Below are 21,762 nucleotides of genomic sequence, written 5' to 3'. Positions count from 1 at the left end.
GTTAGGCTACAGAGGGAAGCTAGAGATGTCACAACACCATTTTAAAAACACTAGGCTAGTTATTAATTCTTTAAACTGCAACATACAAAGAGTAATCTCTGTTCTTTGCATGCCTATGGGTGTGACTGGTTGCTAGATTTTTGGCTCAGCAGCTCTGGGGCGAGTGCAGTTCGGTAGTGAGATAAGAAGGGAGTGTCCTTTTTGCAGACCTGGTACAATCAAGGTTATCAGCATGGACTTGCCAGAAAAATATCATACAGGTAGAGCAATTTAAATGGTCCCAATGCTCAAAAAGTACTCAGTAGGCCAGGAAGCTGCTACAAGGCAGGATTTCAGTGTTGGTCCGGTTTTTCACTGAGGGTTTAGGCCCATAACTTGAGGGCAAGGAAATGTCCAGGTGTAGGCTCTGTATCAGTTACACTTTCCTAAATCACACTGTAGATGATTTGTGGTGTTCTTTGTGAACAGCTGCTGTTTTCAGTACTCATTACATTTGCAAAAACTTTCTTGTTTCCTGTCTCTTACAGCTGATGCTGAAGATCACATTGAAAAAAGAGGAGGCCAGACTGTGGTTTATGATGAGAAGAAAGGCACAGTGTACAGTTATGCCTACTTCCACTTTGTTTTCTTCCTGGCTTCACTCTACGTGATGATGACAGTAACTCATTGGTTCCAGTAAGTGTATTTCTTTAAAGTTGAGTAATTAATGTCTCTGCGTTGAGAGAAGATATGTGAACAGGAGGTTCTGCTATTAGGGTGTCTTCTCTGCTTATGTTAGAAGCTTGAAGAGACATCACAAGTCTTTCCCAGGCATTCTTGAGCCAGATCTTGTTCTATAAAGGGCACTCTCCCTTGCTTCCTGTATGAGTTAACCTAGTTAATGTCTCTGACCCACTTCAAAAAGTAGTGGATTCTGCAGTCTGAGATATGAATAGTGTGTTTATTGCTTTTTTATTTCTCTTTAACAGTTATGAAAGTGCTCAGATTGAAAAATTCTTCAGTGGAACCTGGTCCATCTTCTGGATTAAGATGGTCTCCTGTTGGGTTTGTGTCTGTCTGTACTTATGGACTCTTATTGCTCCACTCTGTTGCCCAACCAGAGAGTTCTCAGTGTGAACAGTCAAAAGGTCATTCTAAGTTTTCCTCTGATTTGGGGTTTGTTTTTTTTTTCGTGTTTGTTTGGGTTTTTTGGTGGGTTTGTTTTTGTTGGTTTTTTTTGTTTTTGGAATGAGGAAACACCTATCCTATTTATCATAACATACCAGCTAGTATCTTTTCAGTCAGACTAAATGAATGATTGAAGACTTTTTTACCTTTTTTTATTATCATGAACAAGCATTGCCCAAGGGAACAAATCTCTTCCAGAACTTTATAATGCTCGTGTGGTATGTAGGAAACACAATTCTTGCATGAACTGGAATAAGTGAAGTGCTTTTCAAATAACTGACAATCTTTCTCTGGCTTCATTGACAAGAAAAGCGAAAATCATGGTGCAGATGCATCTTCTTTCTTCCTGTAAATGTTGGGTATCTTCTAGCAAATATGCATTCCTTTTTATACTTTTTCATTAACTACATCTTTTACAGTTTGCAGTGATGATTTGGAATGCTGTTTTGTACAGCATATAATTCTTGTAAGTAGTATGCAGATTTTTTTTTCCAAAAACGTATCTAAATACTTCAGTAGAAGTAAGAGAATATATAAGAATTTGACTGCCAAAGCATCTACTAAAAATTGTTTATCAACGTATTAAATATATTAAGTTATTGTACACCTAGATTGAGAAAGGAATCTACCAATGATAGTATTTATTCTATTATAACTTTAAAAGGCACCTGGGTATTATATGCAATTTATATCTAGTCCAGTTATTAACTGGAGGGGAGTCATACACACAAATTCTCATTTTGCCCAAATTTACTTTGCCAGATCATTTAAAAGTTGAGTGTACTGCATGGGGATTTAAGATACGGTACATTCTTTATTCACAATGTTTGCTGTTGAGAAAATGCTAATTACAGGAGCACTGCCAGTTGCTGTTAAATTTAAAAGTAGGGTGCTTGCTTACGTTTCTACCCTGCTGTTTCAGCTTGTGTCTAAAGATCTCCCAGGATCTTCACTTCTGTTTCCATGACTAATTTTATAATATTGGTTGGAAAAGGACTATAGTGTGTCATCTTCCTTTTCTCCCTGTGTGTTGGTTGGAAAGTATTTTTTCTAACTGCTATATTTTTACACTCCTCTGTTGATATTAATTTTGCTGTTGGGATGGGAGTTAGCCAACCAATGTTTTAACAGAGACAAAACTTCCTTTGGAGAACTCCTATTCCAAGTAGTGGAATCGGAATAAGCAGTCATTAAAACAAGGAGACACAAACAAGGAACTGCCTTAGTACAAATGACAATATTAAACACTACCTTGTCACCCTTTCTTTGCTCTAAGCAGATGATTTGGTGGTAGAACAACAGCTCAAATGCCCTAAATGCTGAATAAGGTTGAACTCACATAGTTATCTGCATTCCGGTTGGATGAATTTATGACTTATGCTAGTCCCAGAGATTTTGTCTTCTCTCCCTCTACATATATATATATATATACACATACACCCCCATACAGTGTGAAGTATGCAGGATAAAAACAAAATTAACCAATTTAACAGTTTCTCTTTTTTGTTTTTTAAATATGATTGAGCCTTAAATCTTCACCCAATGCTTTCTGCAAAACAAAGAAAACACAGCATAGGGGCCTATGAGGTGGCAAAAAGATTTGCATGCCTTAGTTGTTCTGTTGCAATAACTGATGGCTAATGTACACCTGGTGAGTAATCTTAATATAGTACATCTCAGTTCTGCCCTTGTTTTCATTACCATTTTTAGCTGCCTTGTTGCTATGGTGTACCAGGTCTTCTGTCCTGCTTGGAGCTTTCTAGGGGTGCGATCTTCCCCACCCTGTACACTGTTACCTGAAACAAAATCTACAGAATTGCAGTCCTGTTTACTTATACCACCTAGCCCTGTGATTAGAGACTCAAAATACATCTATCATGAGATCTAAGGGAAGGAGTTTGTCCAGCAGTGACTGTCTCGGTGCTCTTCTCCTTGTTTGCACCAATAGTTAAAAAAAAGCAGTTAAATCTTGGCTTTGACATTAGTCAGAAAAGCAACAAGTAACTCTGGAGAGGGAGGCAGGTTTTTCCCTTTCCCTTTGCTTCTGCTGGGAGATTCTGATCCTGCCAAGAGCTCTGCTAGCATGGAGACCTGTCAGTATATCTCTGTCTGCATTTGGAGTCTTGCTATGGAGATCCTTCTGCAGCAGAAAAAGGCCTTTGTTAATGCATTTTCAATCTAGAAGCATTTATCTGTCCCATCTCTAAGATAAGAGCTTATGGGCTGTGCAATGACAACTAACAGTTGTCCCACCTACCTCATAGCAGCTATTCTGATAAACAATCTTGATCCAGTGCTAGAGTTGTGTGCTACAACTGAGATAGTCCAGGCTCTCTTCCTCCTGCCTTGGCTGGTCCCTAGAGGCTTGCAGGATTTGCCTTCTAGTGCAATATCTGTTGTACTATGAGAAACTGACCTTTTTTTTTTTTTTTTAAATTAGCCATGTTTTTTGTAATAGAACAATCAGGGCAAGGAGCTTTAGAGAAGAAGGCATGCACTATGTCAAGTTATAAGGCACAGAATGGTAAGTGTTCTCTGGTTCTGATAGCAGGCATCCCAGTCACAAATGTAGATGATCTTAATACATATCTTGGCCAATGGATGTTCTTAATTATTTATGAAAATTCTTATTTTATGTAGTAACTACATAAGGACTTTCTACTCCTCCTTGTGCTCTTTTTTTCTATAGTTTGTCTTTAAGGAAATAGGTTTTGCACAGAGGAAACAAGGCTGTAAACAGAAAGTCTGCAGTGAGGCATGAGTTGATTCTTACACAGCACTCACCTCACTGAGCTTCTCCTTCCTCCTTACAGTCTACCAACTTTTGATCTTAAGCATCTAGATCTGCAGGTATACGTAGGGTGAGAATGAGGCAGTGTCTAATTACACAGTTTTGTCTGCTACTGAGCAAATGTTGAGAGAAAAAAAACCCAAAAATAATTTTGAGGGCCTGTGTGTCCAGGTTGTTGCCCCAGATCCAACGATGGAGTTCCAGGCCTTTCTAAGTAATTGGTAACTAGTGCACCTGGGTGTGCAAAGCCTCTACTTCCTCATCAAGGCAAGACTTCCTGCTGGCCAGGCAAATGTTACAGCCTTAGTGTTTGCTGTAAAATCTGTACTGTGAACTTCCATGTGCAACTACTTAATAAAATCCTCAGCTCGGGTCAAGGATTCAAATGCCCAGTCCCTATATTCCAAACAGTTCATGCAAATGAAATTTTTAAAAAAACCTTTTCAAGAAGTGCCTTCATACCTACTGCTGTACGTAGCTAGTAATTCATGTGGCACTGAAACTGGACTGAGCCTGTGACTGGGTGATGCTGCCTCATACATTACACCAGTGTGTACAAGGCACAGTCAGACCCATGGTGCATGTGGAAGACCAAATAATCTGTGCTTGACAAACCTTTGGGGATAAGACTGCTTCGGGTATTACTGTGCAGTGGAAAAGTAACTGGGAGAACTCACAAGTAGCCTGATGCTTTTGTAAATAAACAAGTAGGTTTTGCTTACATTTATATTTAAACTGTAAACAGTTAACTTTCTCTCCCTATACCTGAAGGTGCAGGTGACTGCTCTTCTTGAGGCAGTTAGCTGCACCATGTCTGTCCTGCCTTGTGCCACAATTATTGGGTGAATTTGTGTCCAGACATAACTGGTGCAGCATTTCTGGCTCCTAGTGGTTTTGGACTCTGTGAAGAGAGGAAGTTTGCAAAGACAGGAAGACTAGAGAACATGTCCTGTGCTACATTTCCTCTAGTTAAATTTGAACTAATGCTATCGTTTAATAGACTCTCAGAGAAACACTGTGTTGGCAGTTGTTCTGCTAGGAAGGTGAAATGGTTTCACTGGCATTCTTCTACTTTTTCAAATTTACCATGATAAAGATTTTTGGGACCTGACCGCTGCAGTATCATCTGAGACTGGAACAATTTTAGTTTTTCTCATGAAGGCAATGAAGAGCCATAACCATGATTGGTTCATTTTTGGCGTAAAATCAGTGGGGCAGACTCAGAGAGCAAGTCTCTAAGTCCAAGTAGCAGGTCTAACAAAACAAGACAATAAAACCACATCAGGGAAGTACGGAAAGCAGATGGTTATGCTTGCTTGCTGTTTGCCACCTAGTTCCTCAAAGTGTGCAGGCAGCCCTTGCAGCTGGATGCTGAGTAAGGAACTCCACTGCAATTACACATTGAAGGTATTATATGTTTGTGATAATCTTAGCTTTCTGCTTCAGGCACTTCCATGAGGTTCAAACAGCTTGTACATGCCCAGCTAATGTGATAGATCCTGGCAGGGTTGGGCCACTTTCCTCTGAAATGTGTAATGCAGTGTTGCAGTATGCATAGTCCAGAGAGAGGGTTTGCCCCCTTGCAGAATCATGAACACTGCATGTCTATTTATTTATTTATTTAGTGGTTTAGCACCTTTTTACAAATCTATAAGCGCTTTGGTATATTATAAGCTGTGCATGTGTAACTGCTTTGTCAGCCATTGCTGCAGCCATTTCTGGGCTAAAACTATGCTGTTAAAGAAGTAACCGTTGCACTTACAAAACAGCTGCTTCTCTGTTTTTTGCTGATGCATCAGGAAAATTTGGATACTCAAGATAGTGCTGCTTGTACTTTGGGTAGCAGCCCACAGATCAGCTGACCAGATCAGCAACAAAATAATTAACTGCTTTTAAAACATGCTATAAATATTTTATAAACTATAAAGTGTTAGGCTTTTCTCCTAAGTAAGCTGATGAAGCAAAATACCATAAGACTGTACCTATGTGGCTAGACAAATTGAGATTATCTGCAGCTAAAAATTTGCTCTCATTTTTCCTTCTCGGCTTTAGAAGCAATGACTTTTGCTTGCAGGCTGTATCTTATTTTATTTGCCTTTTCTCCTTGGATTTGTTTTTTAAAGGCATTGCTAACCTGTTTCACTCCCAGACAATCTGCTGCCTGTCCAATGGGATGTCTTTGGTGTTAGGAACTAGCCAAGACCTTTTTGCCAGGTCTTATCGATCCTTTCCTTTTCATAGCAGGACAGCCTGCAGCACTGAAGGAAAGTCAATGATCATAGTTTATGGATCAGTTTTCCTCTGTGAAAACTACTTCTTTGTTTTCTGAAGTGGCCTACAAATTCTTGTCAGAGGGAAATACATAATCAGCACCAGGACATTTTACTTGTGTCTTCAGTTTCATAAAGAGTAGTTAGAATTCAGTGTTTCATGTGACTGTACAAGGGAATGCCAGGGGTCAAGTGCTTCGAAAGCTTTGGCTTTTTGTACTCATAACAAGATATGTAGCTTGGGAACTGGTATGTCTCTGCATTTTCAACATCCTGATGGCAGAATGCCCAAGTGCTCCACAATGGGGATGCAGACACACTGTGCAGGGTTTGAAGTAGAAACTTTGAGAGACTGGCATGATGACTGCTTCCTAGTGCCCAAAGAAATTCTGTAGGTTTAAATCTTAAATCCTGTTTTGATTGTTTTTTTTATCAAACCTGGATTTGATTAATTTCACACCTGTTCATTAATGTTGTTTTTAAAAAGTTGGAATTTATTTCAGATACAAGCCACATTGACTTCCCTCCCTGTTTGCCAGTCTCCAGTAATTGTCAGTGCATAGCGTGCAGCTGTTTGCAGAGACTTGTTTGGAGCCATAGTCATCAGCCCTGAAAACACTCCAGCAGCTTAAAGCTTCCAGGGCTTTTGCTCACCAGAGCTGCAAGGTGCAGCACTGCAGCCGTGTTTTTGCCAAAGAAGCCTCAGTGCAAAGCCAAGAATTTTGGAAAGCTATGGGGAAATACTGAATTGTTGATCATACTGTAGCTTTGGTTTTCCTCTGCTGATTCAAGTCTGGGTGCTTAGGTGTCATTTGACATCTATGCACACTGAAAGCTAGAAGAATTAACTTCCAGAGAAAATCATTCCACTTGTAACATACAAGCTGAGAAAAGATTAAGTAGGAATTTATGGGTTCACTGTCTTGCTTTTTGTTCACCACTAGTGCATGGTGCTCAGTCTCATATATGCCATGTTCAAAAACTGGATGCAAAATAGTCAAAATATGAACACATTTTCTTAATAGTGAGGGGATTTTAATTAGTCTTTTTCAAGATTCTTAGTATCTTAAGGGAACCTTTTGGCATGTATGTGTGGTTTTATTTTAATAAGCTGTAGCTCAGTGAAGTGGAGGTTTGCTAGTTTTAATTATTTTTTGCTAGTGTTGTGATCTGTAGCAACTGTAACAGTTTGACTTTTAAGGATTGGTAAAGATTTCAGAATTGTAATATCTTCATTGTAAAATAGTTAACAACTTTACCTTCATAAAGCATGTTAATGGTTTTTACGGACACTTCCTTTTGTATACTGAGTGAATTTATTGTTATAGATTAATGGACCAATAAAATTTTTCTTACATTTGAAATTAATTGTTGTGATACATAGAAGTTGAAAAGTCTATTCAGTCTAGGAGAAACTTAAAAAGTATCTAAATATATGAGCTAAGCAGTTACTGAGCCAGTAAAAGTAAATTGGTTGATCTTTTCGGTCACTGAATTTGGATGTTTTTTAACCACTATTATTACAAGACTTCACTGTCCATGTTATTTTTGTATTTCTCCAGAGCATAATATTGGACAATGACAGATTGCATAGATTTGTCTGTGACATCTGTTTCGTACAATCCTGGTCCTTGAGATGTGTCAGATACTTTGACAATGCAAACAAAATACCTTCAAGGCTGGTGTAGCACTGAAGCCTGTGCATTTGTTTGAAACACAGCTGTCTGATTTTTTTTTTTTTTTTTGCACTTGCCCAGACAGTAGAGTGGGTCGCTGCTGGATTTGACATGCCTAGATCCACACCAGGGAAAGTGCTTTGTTTCCATGGAGGTTTCTTGCCTCTCACCATCCATGTCCTGTTTCAGCATGTGCCTGCTGCAGCCTGCCTGCTGGTACTGGTAGCACCGCAGCTTGCCTGCTGGTAGTGGTGGCACCCATGCCAGAGGCTCTAACAGACCCACACCAGGACACAGTTCCCTGTGCTGACCAAGCTTCCAAGGGTCCAGTGGTGGCTGCTATTCTCTGTGCAGGTCTGGTGCATGAGAGAATTTTGGTGCCCTGTAGCTGGGAAGCATGCATTTTGACCTGAGTGCAAAGCAGAGAGGGGTTCTTGAGTGGTGTCAAAGGGTTGTGAGAGCCGACTATCTTTGCTTGGCAGCCTCTCACCAGTCTGCCCACTCTGCCCTCACCCAGCCCCACAGCATCCTGGCAGGATGTTCCGTTCTTGGGATTCAAAACAGAAGGTGGTCTTCAAGGACCGGAAACACTTGAAGTGTGTTTGCCATGGTGTTTGCAGCACACAGGATAGAGTTAACCTTTGTTGAGATGTTAGACCCTGGTGCAGGAGCTACAGGACTCTGAGCTCCAGAGTAGTAACAGCTGCTGCACAGGTGGTGGGAGCAAGAGAGAGAGCTGTATGTTCAGTTTTAAAGATGTGGGATTGCACTGTCTTCACTTGCCAGAGGCCACACATGGAGCTATGTCTGCATTGCACAATAGTCCAGAAGGGGGTCATGGTGCTAGAGAAGCTAGTTTACACTCTTTTACACAAGGACTGCACAATCCCTGATGTGAATGTGAGGGGTAGTTTTCCCAAGCTCTCATCTTCTTGAGGCAAATATTTGTCTGCAACAGCTGGACTTCACTCTTCCTGAGCTTGCAAGCTGCCCAGCTCTTGGTGTGTCAATACAACAGACATAGTGAGCTCTGGCATCCCATCATAAGGTCCCAACAGCACCTTCTGAAACGAAGGAAAAGTTGTGGCTATCTGAGCTGCGATTTGTTTCTGTGGCTGCCAGTAGAGCAAACCAGTATGTTTTCTGCCAGGGGAGGTAAGAGGTTCACAGCTTCACTCAATTACCTTTGACAACAGCTCAAGAGCCAGAGCCTGTATCTCACCTTCCATTCTCCAGTGGCCAGTGGCCGTGGCACAGAAGAGAGCCTGGAAATCGGCAAGCTTCACAGTGGTAAGCCAACTGTTATGGCAGAGGCCCAGGATGCTCCCTCCCAGCCGCTGTAGCAGGACCAGAGGCTCCAGCTGCAGACGGGAGGGCTGAGCAGAGGTTTGGAGGCTGGGAAGGATTCAGAGGCCTGCTGCAATCATGTTTTTGGAGCTGGTGTGTGCTGTATGTGCTGAAGACGGGTCAGGGTGGGCCAGGCCTGTTGCATCCACTGTAAGGAGATCACTTGTGCAAAATGTGTGCACTGCAGGCCCCAGTTTTTCTGCACCAGTGTGTGTGTGAGCACAGTACAAGTGACTGCCTTCTGCCCAGTCTGTGGCCAGACTGTTCAGAGAGGAATTCTGCCTGGAGAAGGGGCTCCATCAGTGAAATGCAAATGTGTGACAAGGAAGACATAAATTTGCTTTACAGTGTGTGTTCTTCATAAATGAACAATACTGCAGTTACAACCCATGTTCAACTAGAAAAATACATTTTTTTCCTCATTTTTTAAACATATTTTGACAATGGCCTCTCTGTTGTTCCAAAGTAAGTAGCCTTTCAGTCCTCTGAAAACCTGATGAGTGAAGTTGGGTTTAGTGAAGCTGTGAAGCCAAGGGCAAAGGAGGACTGAAACTGGAGGACCTTTCACCGTGAAGCACTGAGCCAGAGGAATGCTCCTGCATCATGCTCTTTGCTGCAGGACTCTGGGATCCCTCATGGGACAGGTCCCAGGGCCACCCTGCTTCCAGAAACATTGGCTATGGTGGACAAGCCCACACAGAAAAGTCTGCCAGTAGTCAAAGCCTTTGATAGCTTGTAATATCCTTAAGGGTATATTTATTGTACTGAAAACAGGAAGCTTTTGTTGTTTTGATACTTTTACCTGATAATTATACTCAGCATTTCACCTGTATCCTTGGGCTGGGAAAGAGCTATGAGTGTTTATTTTCTCAGAGCTATTTCTGATTCCCTTTTTATTTCCTTCTTTCTCCTCCCCCCAGGCTGAAGTGCTGTTTCCCACTGTCCTTTTTAAAGTAACTATCCTAGAAGCTGCAATATCCTTCTATTCAGCGGTCCTTGGAGCTTGTCCTCCCTTCCTCTCCTAGTTCCATTTTTAAAAAGAATGTAGTAGAAATGCACACTTTATCAACACCTTTCTGCACTTCAGATTATAGACTGCATTGTGATACAATTCCAGTCCTTTTCCAATGGTTACTAATGCTTAATGCAGTGTTTTGGGGTTTTAACTTGGCAATTTATTTGCATGAGATTGCAGTACCTGCCAATAGAGCTCTGCTCTGAATGGGGACAGCAGGTCAAAGCCTGGCTTTGTTTATGTGAAAGGATTATTTTCTCCGTCTAGGTGATTCTGCATTTATCTCCGTAGTCTTTTTCTTTTGTTTCAGTCTTGTGCAAGCCATAAGATGTGACTACATCGCCCTGCAGGCAGCTTTTTTTGCTTTTACTGGATGCAGTAGTGTTACTCATACTTTCTGGGAGTGGGAGGGCTGGGAGGCCTAATAGAGTTCTGAGAAGAGGTCTGACAAAGGTAACAGAGTCTCCAAAGGTATTAAACTGTCCTAAAGGAGATACTACCTCCTTTAGAGAAATAACTGTACCAAAGGAGATATGCTATTCCTAGCAGGACTGGAAAGTTACTAAGAAGCCCTTGGCTTGGCCAGACAGCTCCGAACCACTTCATGCCCAGATGCAATCTGTTGTTTCTAACACATCCAAGGTAGACAAAATTTTGCTTTCTGGCCCACCGTGTTTAATACTGAATCCAAAAAGGCAATAGATTCAAACTTTTCCTGAGAATGTTTTAAGCAAGTGTCACTCCATTTACATGCTGCTCCCTAGATTTTAGGACAAATTTGAAAACAACTGAAGCCCAGGTCTATTTTGTCTCCTTTTTATTTTCACTTTCATACCAAAAAAAAGTCTGACATAGTCACATCAATGAGAACAAAGCTGCGATGTGCACTCGGACAACAATGATCATATAAGGATTTAAAATATATTGTTTTACTGTTTGCAATAGCAATGTTAGTTTGCTTTTACTTCTTAAATATCCCCAACACCAAATTGCTGCGCTTGAAATTCTTGGAAGTCCTCTGGGATGGTGTCTGAAAACAGGAAAATATGCAGAAGTTTAGTCTCTTCTGACAAAATCAAGGAGCCATTAAATTAATGAATAAGCCACCTCCTCTTTTTTTTAGGTAACATGCTTCTCTTTTGTTTACACCTTAAGAATGAACAGGGAATGTTTTCAGTTTAGCTGTACACCACTGAAAATCACAGAGAGGCTAACAAGGCAGTGAGTGCTATAGTGCCAGCCCACAACAGAGTATTATCAATCTTCAGATTACATTTTTTTGAAAACTTTGTGCCTTGCACTCTTAAACTTTGATTAATAAATGCTGACTAGAAAGGCAAAAGAAGTGGTTGTCTTGCTCTGCACACCAGACATGTTTGCAGTGCCAGCATTTCTATTTCTCATGTATCCTAATTCAACTTCCCTGTGATGGTTTCCCATGCCATAAGAAGGGACAAAAAACATTAACCTCAGGACAAATAGCAACTGGCAGAAAGACCTGACCTGAGACTTGGCGAAGGGAGCTGGAGATGGATCAATGTCATAAGAGTAGCTACAAGTTCTACAAGTTCTGTTTGAAGTGCTGTTTGCAGTCCGCCTTTGCCAGGTCCCAGAACATTTTATCTGGAGAGCCACAGAGCCCACTGTAGAGCTAAAGCTGCAGCCAACAATGAAGCCACAGCAGTGAAACTCAACTGCATGACATCAGCTTTAATATGATTATTTCCACCCTGATGCAGGACGGGTAATTCTAAACTCACAAAAGGATGTAACTGTATAAACATAACACAGTATATAGAAAAAAAAAAGGGATAAGTCCTTTGCTTTTTGTTGAACATTTTTTTAAGGCTTGAAATTATTTTCAAGCCTTTTCTGCAAATGTAGGAACTTGTCTGAAATGAGATCAGAGATACCTGGGGACTCCAGAGACTTTTTGACTGGGTTTCATTAACTTCTGTAGCTCCTGCAGCAAAGCCTGCTGCCTGCTTACTGCCAGGTAAGTATGACTCAGTGGCAGCTTTGGGAAACTGTGTATTGTTTAAGATGTATATCAAGTAATTTTTAATTGTAAGCACTGCTGTCTAGAAGTTCCCCTGTTTAACCTTGACCTCCAAGTGCCAGCCTAGTGTACCGGATGTCCAAGAACCAGAGTCCATCAGCAGAACACGCCACAGAGTGGCCATGCAGCCCCCTACACGAGCTGGACAAGGAAACTATTCCAACTTGGCTGGTAAATTGTTTTCTGAAGGCTGGGTAGGGACTGATGCTACTATCTAGCTGAATCTAGCTGAACTGCTTCAATCTAGCTGAACTGCTGCCAGGGCAGAAATACCCTGACACGATCAGCTTCTGTGTGGAGTGATCAAGGTTTGAGATATTTTACATAGTGGGAGATCAGAGCTAAGCTGCAAGGCTCTTGCACCAAGAGAAGCAAGACAGCACTCTCCCACAGAGTCAGAAGGATTCCTCCATGGGAGGAAAGGCATTTTATGATCTTCCCCTCGCACACACAGGAGCAACCAGCAAGTACATGAGTGACACTGATGCCTAGTGATTGAGCCCACTGGCCCTCCAGGTATATTTCACCCTTTATTCAAAGCTCGAGGCATTCTACATATGTGATGGCCTGAGGTATTTATTGTGTGTGTACAGCTCTCGCGGTCAGTTGGTTTTAAATAATGTTCCTAATTCTCTGATGACAGCTATACTACTCAGTTGGCACAGTCTGCAGCTCTGGGAGGAGCAGCTCTGAGGCATTACTTCCCATCTAGCAGCGCTGCACTGTGCTGCTGGTATCAGGGGAGGTGTTTCACAGCTGTGAAAAACTTGTAAATGAAAGGCAAAGGAAAGGATCAAAATGGCTTAATCCAACAGCCACACTACCAGTTCTTCATGGTCACTTGCTAGTTGTGAGCTAAAAGGAAGTAAGAGCTGTATTACCATTGCAGCGATATTTCAGGTTAGACCAAATAATGTTTTCCTGAGAGAAGCAGAAAACTCCAAGCCGTCCTCCACGCATTGTGGTGTCTATAGTTACACCAGAGTCTGCCACGAGGTCAGAGCCTTCATAAAATCTTGCCCTTAATGAAAGCAAATAGAAGCTCTATTAGGTCTTTTCTAAGGCTGCAACATTCCTGAAAGAAATGTTGTTATCCATGGAGATTCTAGCCTTGGACATGTTATCCCTCCTGTCTAGCCCAGGGGAGAAAAAGCAGTTAAGCTAGCTCCTCTGTAGGCTGGAAACTAAATGAATGCTGCATGGTGGCAAGATCCAGCCAGGGAGGGTGTGTTGGGGAGTTTCTACACATCCTAAAAAAGCCCTGGAATGTTTAGTCAATCAGGCTGAGAGCTTTAGCTCTTGAAATTTTCCACAGTCGATAATAATAGGAGAAAGGGAGAACCAGACTAGATCAGTTGAAAAAAGCCAGATGGATATTGTCTCACACAGTTTGAAACTGAGGTTTTTTTGTGGTTTTTTTTTTTAATAGGCAAAGTTTCAAACAAACCATTTGGAACCTTAAACTTGTCTGTGAGATGTCTTCAAAAATGTGAGTATGATTAATTCTAGGAACAGTTTTGCTGATCTAGCATCCTCTTGTTAAAAACCCATCAGCAAGTTCCCAAATAGCTGTGTGAAAGGAGATTAACCTGCCAGCTCCCAAGCACATGCCCTGTATTTGAGGGCAGGAGCCAGCTGAGCTGTTGCAGCACTGTCCACAAAAAGTCCTCAGCCTTCGGGTAAGTTTACTAGGTAAATTGCTTAGAAGATGATGAGCCTGGAGGGCCTTGTTGTGGATGAGGATACTGCTGATGAGACATGCAAGAAAGTAGCACGTGGTGAAGGGAAAGAAAGTTCCTGTGTCTTTCCATAAAATAAGAAAAAACACCCAATTCCTGGTATGTTCCAGAGTTTATTTCCTGATTTGCTGAGGCACTTCAAAAGTATCTACTATATAAATAGAACTTGCTGTCTTTCCAATTTTCATGGGAGAGGCTGGCTGAAGTGATTTTTTCCTAGGCTTCCTTGAAGCCTCAGAAAACCTTTTCTAGACACATAATGGTCTGTGGCATCTGGCCTAACCAAACCACAGCAAGATGTGGACAGAGAGCTGGCAAATGTTCCATTTAGGCTTGGCTGCCTTTAGTTTTTGAAGGATTCTACTACACTGACTTTGCTACCTTTCCCATTTGGAGGGGCCATTACTTAGGCTGACTGGAGAGACTGCAATCATAGGAGATGTTTGCTTCTGAAGCAGCTTGACAAACGGCTTGGTCTAAACAAAACTTGCCCAAGATCTATTCACTACTGCCCTGTGGCTGGGACACAAAAGTAGACAGTGTAAATGTTCTTAATCCATTTTACCATAAAAGTCAAACATGGTCACTCCAATTACCACTGAAGATGATGCTCTGCACTAGAAAAGTGGAGTAATTATATCATCAAGTTACTGCATCTCAGCTGCAGGGTGGTGATTTTTTTTAAAAACAACTGACTTATCTGTATTTGTTTTCTAATTATAAGGTTCTAAAACCTGAGCTGACAATGCCAGAGCAGTTAATTTTTTGCATTTTATGCTTGATCTGCAAGCATAATTCCTGCTCATTTCTCTGCTGGATGTTGCAGAGTAAGATGTTTCCTCCCAAATGGTGATTTTTGGGCTTTTTTAATAACTTTTTTCTTTCTCTCAAATATCAAAATAAGAATAGATAACATGTATTACAAAGCTCTGAATATATGCTGAATAATCTCAAATCTATCACATCATGATAATTACTCGTCTTAGTTAGGCTCACAACCTTTAAATGACAACTTTTATTAATTCTGTTATCCTAGAATACGTAAAGGCTATTATAAGGCTTCATTAATGCAAAGACCAGACATAATCTAAACTCTCAGATTATCATCTGAATCAGGTGTTGAGAAACAACAGTTCAGGCAGACGTATCTGTACTCTTATCTATCCTTTTCTCTCTTACCTGATATAACCAATCTGGGGTCTGTGCTGCAAGAACCAGCGATAGGAGACTTTGTCTTTCCACCCTACATTTCGGGGATCCTTCCACAGCAGCCTGACCTGATCACTGGTGTCCCCCGTGTGCCAGAGGGAGTTGCGGAGGTGCTCGCCAGGACCTGTCTTGGATTTCACAGCCTGCAGAAATACAATTTTCCAATGATGACCATAGAGAAATGACACTTTCAGGAGCCATAAGTTTTTTTGTAGTGGGGAGCAGGTCTATACCCTCCCTGCTGCTCACAAGCCGCTAACTTCTGTTGTATAACTGCACCCACTGCCTGCATGAAAAAGCAACTGGGTACCTGGACCAAGGAGGAGGAGGCAATCTGACCAATTACGGTCAGAGCACAATCACTGCAGAAAACAAATGCTCCAGCTGATAAGAAAGGAAAGATGAAGTTCCTTAAAAAACAGTACCATTAAAAGGGCTGTGTGGCAGCTGCCTGACATTTTGACACAAGTTGCAAATAGAGAACTGCAGTCAAGCAGCATGGCTGACATGCGATGGCTTGGCCCCTGCACAGCATGATGGCTTCACCCATGGCCAACACATGGCAGGAAAGCACAGCCAGGCTGCAGTGACCACTGTGTACCCAGCTGGGAGCCACAACCAGTACCTTTAGCTGAATGCCAGGCTCTGCAACAGCTCTGAAGGGAGTCGCTTGCCAGTACGTCTGCTCTGTCTGTTTCCACATCACCACATAAAAGCTAGAGCTGTCTTGATAACCAAAGATAAAGCCAGCATAGTCATCATCTGTCACCGTGTTCACGTGAAAAGTGCCCTCAAAGTCAACGCCATTAAAAGCTGTGTAACCTGAGGATACACACAGGTTAAAAACAATTCTGCAGAACACATGTTCATATGCTACGTTTTCTTCTGTAAAACTTGCATCTCAGAAGAGGGTACATACCCACAGCAAGGCCAGGATCACTGTTCATAGTCTGCACAATTTCCATGCCCTGTAAGAGTAAATTCAGGGTGGTTAGCATGCATGGCAAGCTGGGTTGGCTAAGCCTGGCCTCCCTCTAGCACTCTGTCTATCAGTCTCCTCTGTTTGCTCACAACATATCTGTAAAACTTGTAGTTCTGAATTGAAATGGGAACTACAATCAAAATACTAGTGTTTCAATTGCTTGCATGACCTGCCTGAGTCAGGAAAGATTTGTATTTTCCCACTGTAGAATTGGCCATACTGGTTTTCTAATACTTTCCCTCCCACAGTCTTCTGTAAATCACTGAAACTGGCCAAAATGAGGGGCAAGGAGAGAGGGTTGTGGGAGGAAGAGAGCTTTGCCTAGGCTTAGCTTTTACAGTTTGAACACAGAGTTCAGGATTAAACTGACTGCCAGGACTGGTGTAAGGAAGACATATACATCCCAGCTGGCTTGACAGAGACTTTGGCAAAGGGAATAAATTGCATGTTCCCTGTGACTCAGAACACGTTAGCCTCCTGAAAGCTAAAATTTTTTAGTGTAAATAGCAGTTACTGGACTCCGTCTAGGAGTAGTGGAGTACTGCATCAGCTGGGGTCTGCAGCACAGGAAGGACATCAACCTGTTGGAGCAAGTCCAGAGGAGGGCCACCAAGTTGATTAGAGGGATAGAGCACCTCTCCTATGAGGAAGGGCTGAGAAAACTGGGTTTGTTCAGTCTGGAAAAGTGAAGGCTTAGGGGTGACCTAATAGCAGCCTTCTAGTACCTGAAGGGAGCCTACAAGACAGATGAAGAAGGACGTTTTAAAAGAGCATGTAAGGACAAGGGGCAATGGCTTCAAACTGAAAGAGAGAGGTTCAGATTAGATGTTAGGAAATTTTTTTGTACTGTGAGGGTGATGAGGCACTGGAACAGGTTGCCCAGAGAAGCTGTGGATGCCCCATCCCTGGAAGTGTTTAAGATCAAGTTGGCTGGGGCTCTGAGCAACTTGGTCTAGTTGAAGGTGTCCCTGGCTATGGCAGGGGGGTTGGAACTAGATGATCTTCCAAGGTCTCCTTCCAACCCAAACCACTCTATAATTCTATGACATACTCTGCTATTTAGAAGGTCAGACTTTTAAATTCTGGAAAGGATTGTTTGCTACAGAAATATTTTAACAGAGTGACACAAAAGTCTAATGTCTGCCTTCTGGCAGTAATGAAATCCACCCAGAATAAGCTCGCCAGTATGTAATTTTAGATTATTAAGAGCATCAAGCTATTTATTATTATTTTAGATTATTAGCAGCATCAAGCTTCAAGCTATCATATGCTAAAAGAAAGAATTTTATTTTTTATTTTATTATTACTCCTGAAAACAGTCTACCAACCAACAGCTTCCACTTCCGATGTTTGCCAGAGATCCAGCAACTACAGAGCCAGTTTTACTGTGGTTTTCAAATGATCTTTTTCAGACAGGTCAGAAAGACCAAAGTGTATTTTTACCTGGTTCAGAACCACCCAGTTGGGATCAATCTGCGCATCCCCCTCTGGGTCCAACACCACAGTCTGATAGGCCCTGAAGTCTGTCAAGGTGATCTCTGCATTCTCAGGGCACACATCGATCCGATCAATCACTGTATCCTGGTCAAAATCAGACTCACAGACATCTCCAACTCCATCACCTGAATGCATCAGAGAAGTGAAAGCGGATTTATGGTGCAGGCAAATAGTCACACCTGGCCTAGCCACTGGATCAGGGTGTCCAGGAAGCAAGTGGAGTGTTAGCCCTGCTGGCTGCAGTGCCTGAGAAGGGGACCTGAGGACCTCTGCTTTGACTGAAGGGTCCTTGTGTGTTGGTGTTCCTCTTGGGATGAGTGTATGCACATGTAGTGACTGTGTTGGATCTTGCTACACATATCTAATGCCTGGAGATGAATGCAGTGCCTAAGAACTGAAATGGCTCCTGAAGGCCTGTCTTACCGTTATCATCTTCCTGCCCTGGGTTGGGAACCAGCCTGCAGTTGTCAGGGCCTGGGGGCAAGAGGTCAGGAATACCATCATTGTCATCATCCTCATCACACTCATCACCCAACCCGTCCTTATCTGTGTCCAGCTGGGAGCTGTTAATAACAGCAGGGCAATTGTCTGTGCTGTCCTGGTGTCCATCGCCATCGCTGCAAGCGAAGAAACAAAAAGAAATGGCATACCAGCATCAGGTCCTGCCTCTGCACAGGCAACAGCATAGACACATGAGCAGGAAACATACCAGTGGCACCCCTGGACCTGGAAGCAGACCAGTGGGGCAATACAAGCTGTTGTCGCTCAGGTGGCTGAACTGCAAAGAGGCCATGAACAAAGAGGGACTGTATGATAAGGTGGCAGGAAGACAAAGACTGAGCCAGGAGCTATAGAAATACTCAGATAAGGAAAAGAAAAAGAGGCCTAACATGGTGTGGGAAACTTACCAGAGCCCAAGATTTCAAACAATCTCCACTCCTAAAGGGCAAGTAAGGCACAGCCAACAAGCGCAGTGTCACCAATTAAAAGGCACCCAGGAGACAGCATGAGCTGAACACCTGGTGTCCCTTGTCCCATGTGCAAATTGTGCACAAATGTCTTGGTGCTCATGAACATGCAGGTTGGGCGTGAATGAAACTTTATGGGGGACTACATGAGCACCTGAAATCAGAATTGTTTAAAAACAAGCACCACTCTCACACCCCTGCATGTCATTTTTCGTGGTGAAAGTGGGCTTCTGGCAACTCCTGTTGCAGAGAGCAGCATCCACCAATGGCTCTGGGATGAAACATCTGTCTGTGGCTGGTGAAAATCTGTGCCAGCACAGAATTTATCATTTCCCTTGTCTCTTGCTGTAAGTGAGGAGCACGGGGGAGGGCTTACCACCCCTAGAGCTTGTTATGCAGAAACTGCTTCCATACAAGCGATGCAATTTGTCATAGGATGTGCTCCTCTGAATGCCAAGGGCGTGTGAAAGCCACTGATAGTGGAACTCACAGAAGGCCTGTGTGAATGGGGCTAAGGGCGAAGGGCTCCACAACTGTACTGCTACCCGGAAATGAACCAACAAGGCTGATAAATCATAACACTGATTTTGAAATAACATCTCTCTGGAATTAAATCCAGGCTAGTCTGAAGAATTACAGCTCTCCAGGAATCAGTGGCATCCTTCAGCTCAAGACTAGCCTCTTTCACTTCCCTGCTGCTGTTACAAGCCACAAGACAACTTACCTGTCCTGATTGGTATCACAGGAATCTCCAACCAGGTCATTGTCAACATCTGACTGCAAAAGGAAACAGAACAAGTTCCAGTATCAGCTGCCATCTACTAAAATAGCAGTATTAAGTCAAAACACAACCAAATCAAAACACAACCAAATCCAATGCCATAACAATAAAAGCATGAGAAAACATCGGTTTTACAGAACATATTTTCTTGCTTGCATCATCCATCTAATCAAAAAGTCAGTTTTATTCAAGAAAAAAAAACAGTGAATAAACAGTGTTATACTTGACTGGCACACTTCTAGACAGATTCCTCTACTACTGAAAATAAGTATCCCTCATTTCTAACAAAGGTTGATTTCTTAAGCAGTTTTAAAAATCTACTATGTTTCTCTATAGTTTCCAACATTTGTCATTAGAATCAGAATTTCAAACATATGAAAAGTTCCAATGAGTTCTCACCTAGGAGCATTGGAAGTCTTGATAAATAAGGACACAGGGATTTTGTCCTAATTAAAGATATATTGAGTGTAACGAAATCACAACCCTGTGTGGAGTCTGGCACTGGACTACAGCCCACATTTCAGAACATGACAGTAGAAAATACAGGCAGGGCAGAGGTCCTAACAACATCCCAAGCTATGAGAATACAACTGATGCCTCCCCTTTCTCACATCAGAGGAGTCTACGGCTCCATAAAACTTCCCTGAATACCTAGATATACTTTATTATTAAAATATAAACACCATGGCTGCATGGGTTGTCTCATTCTTTGCATCTTTTTGGACCTCTCCCTAAACAAGGATATTTTTTTCTTTCTGCCTGCTGACCTGGTTTGGGTTGCTCACTGTAGGGCAGCTGTCACAAGCATCACCAACACCATCATTATCTGTGTCCTCCTGGTCTTCATTGGGGATCCTCTGACAATTATCCAAAAGGTTCTTAATACCTAGGGAAAAATTGATTGGATGTTAGTTAAAGACAATTCCCGTAGCTGTTACTGGACAATATAAACTTTAAGAACAGTAAAGACACTATTCCTTTTCAGCAACTACTTAATCTTGCAATGAAATTAGAAGCCTGCACTGCAAAACTTTTTTATGTGTGCATCCATTCATTTAATAGTAGTTAGAAACATCTCACTAAAGAATAGCTTTCCACCCAACCACACCCACTTCATTAATTAGATACAATTCATTCTATCCTGTTCCTGTATCACAGCTTACAGGATAGGACATTTCATCTTCATTATTACATTTGAAGGGTTTTGATTTTTTTCACTTCTTTCAAGCCTCCTACACCAATGAAAATAATACAGTATGCAGCTCTTGGGCATCAGTTACTGGCGGCAGCTGGATGCTCTGGGACACATTTATAGCTTTAAGGAAATGCTGAATGACCAACAACCTCAACTTATACATAAAACACGGCTTGGTTTATCTGTTACTATGTTCAGTGCTTCCAACGCAGGCTAAAAGATATATATTAAGTAAACTAAAAGGATTCCAAACACAGGTTTCATGGAGAAAGACTATGTGCTACAGCTGGTGACAGGAAATCTCCTACTCTAATACACACTCTGGGCAACTTTGAATAACATCAGAGAAGCTGAAAGTGAAAAATCACCAACCATCTCCATCCATGTCATCATCACAAGCATCTCCTTTCCCATCACCATCTGTGTCCCTCTGGTCATTATTGAGGATATTGCGGCAGTTGTCACAAGCATCTCCAAAGATATCTTGGTCACTGTTTCTCTGATTAACATTGGGAGCCAAGACACAGTTATCCTGCAAGAGACACAGAATCAGACATGAGCCAGGCCCTGAATATTTAATTCTTATTTTAGTGGATTTATATAATCCTTGTATTTATTTCTACTTTCAAAAAAAAATTATTAGTGTGAGGACTTTGAAATTTTATGTGAATATTAACTCCAGATCAGACTTCACTTGCTCCCTCAAAGCTCTGCTTCGAACCACTCTGAGAAAATCCTAAGCACAAACACCCAGTACCATAAGGCTTTACTTACAACTTTGACTTCTGATTCTCATTTTGGATGTATCCATGGTGAGGAACCTGTTTTGGTGCCCTGGCTTTCTGTTTCTAATATGGTCCTTCTCAAAAGCTGCAGTTTGGAGTCCCCGACAAGGTTTGCAGACACTCTCCGTGAAAGGCCAGTGCCCCCTTCTGGTACAGACTCAAACTAAAGCTGAAACACGGGAGAGCAGAACTTTTTGATGCAAAATGACAAGTCTTTGTTTGGATTTTGATGGGGGGTTTTTTGTTTGTTTGTTTTGTCAAACAAGCTGTTATTCGCTCTC

General features: G+C 42.0%; 2 protein-coding genes across 2 annotated transcripts in view; one reads left to right on the top strand and one right to left on the bottom strand.

The window, feature by feature from the left end:
* SERINC5 (serine incorporator 5) overlaps positions 1 to 5,119 on the top strand; it is a 42,565-nt gene extending 37,446 nt beyond the window's left edge. The window contains exons 11-12 of the mRNA XM_018070476.2: positions 528 to 675; positions 969 to 5,119. Coding sequence (XP_017925965.1) covers positions 528 to 675; positions 969 to 1,116 — 296 coding nt within the window. The 3' untranslated portion in view covers positions 1,117 to 5,119. The remainder of the gene's footprint in view (positions 1 to 527; positions 676 to 968) is intronic.
* Positions 5,120 to 11,070: 5,951 nt separating this feature from the next.
* THBS4 (thrombospondin 4) overlaps positions 11,071 to 21,762 on the bottom strand; it is a 35,080-nt gene continuing 24,388 nt past the window's right edge. The window contains exons 12-21 of the mRNA XM_029959010.1: positions 21,069 to 21,228; positions 20,269 to 20,387; positions 19,445 to 19,497; positions 18,176 to 18,369; positions 17,699 to 17,877; positions 16,193 to 16,241; positions 15,899 to 16,095; positions 15,244 to 15,416; positions 13,207 to 13,346; positions 11,071 to 11,296 (exon numbers count right to left, since the gene is read on the bottom strand). Of these exons, the coding sequence (XP_029814870.1) occupies positions 11,235 to 11,296; positions 13,207 to 13,346; positions 15,244 to 15,416; positions 15,899 to 16,095; positions 16,193 to 16,241; positions 17,699 to 17,877; positions 18,176 to 18,369; positions 19,445 to 19,497; positions 20,269 to 20,387; positions 21,069 to 21,228 (1,326 nt within the window). The 3' untranslated portion in view covers positions 11,071 to 11,234. The remainder of the gene's footprint in view (positions 11,297 to 13,206; positions 13,347 to 15,243; positions 15,417 to 15,898; positions 16,096 to 16,192; positions 16,242 to 17,698; positions 17,878 to 18,175; positions 18,370 to 19,444; positions 19,498 to 20,268; positions 20,388 to 21,068; positions 21,229 to 21,762) is intronic.

This window comes from Manacus vitellinus, unplaced genomic scaffold (genome assembly GCF_001715985.3).
Source record: "Manacus vitellinus isolate BGI_N305 unplaced genomic scaffold, ASM171598v3 scaffold_18_pilon, whole genome shotgun sequence".
Taxonomy (NCBI): Eukaryota; Metazoa; Chordata; class Aves; order Passeriformes; family Pipridae; genus Manacus; species Manacus vitellinus.
The sequence above is the reverse complement of the archived record's forward strand: the minus strand, read 5'-3'. Positions and strand labels throughout refer to the sequence as shown.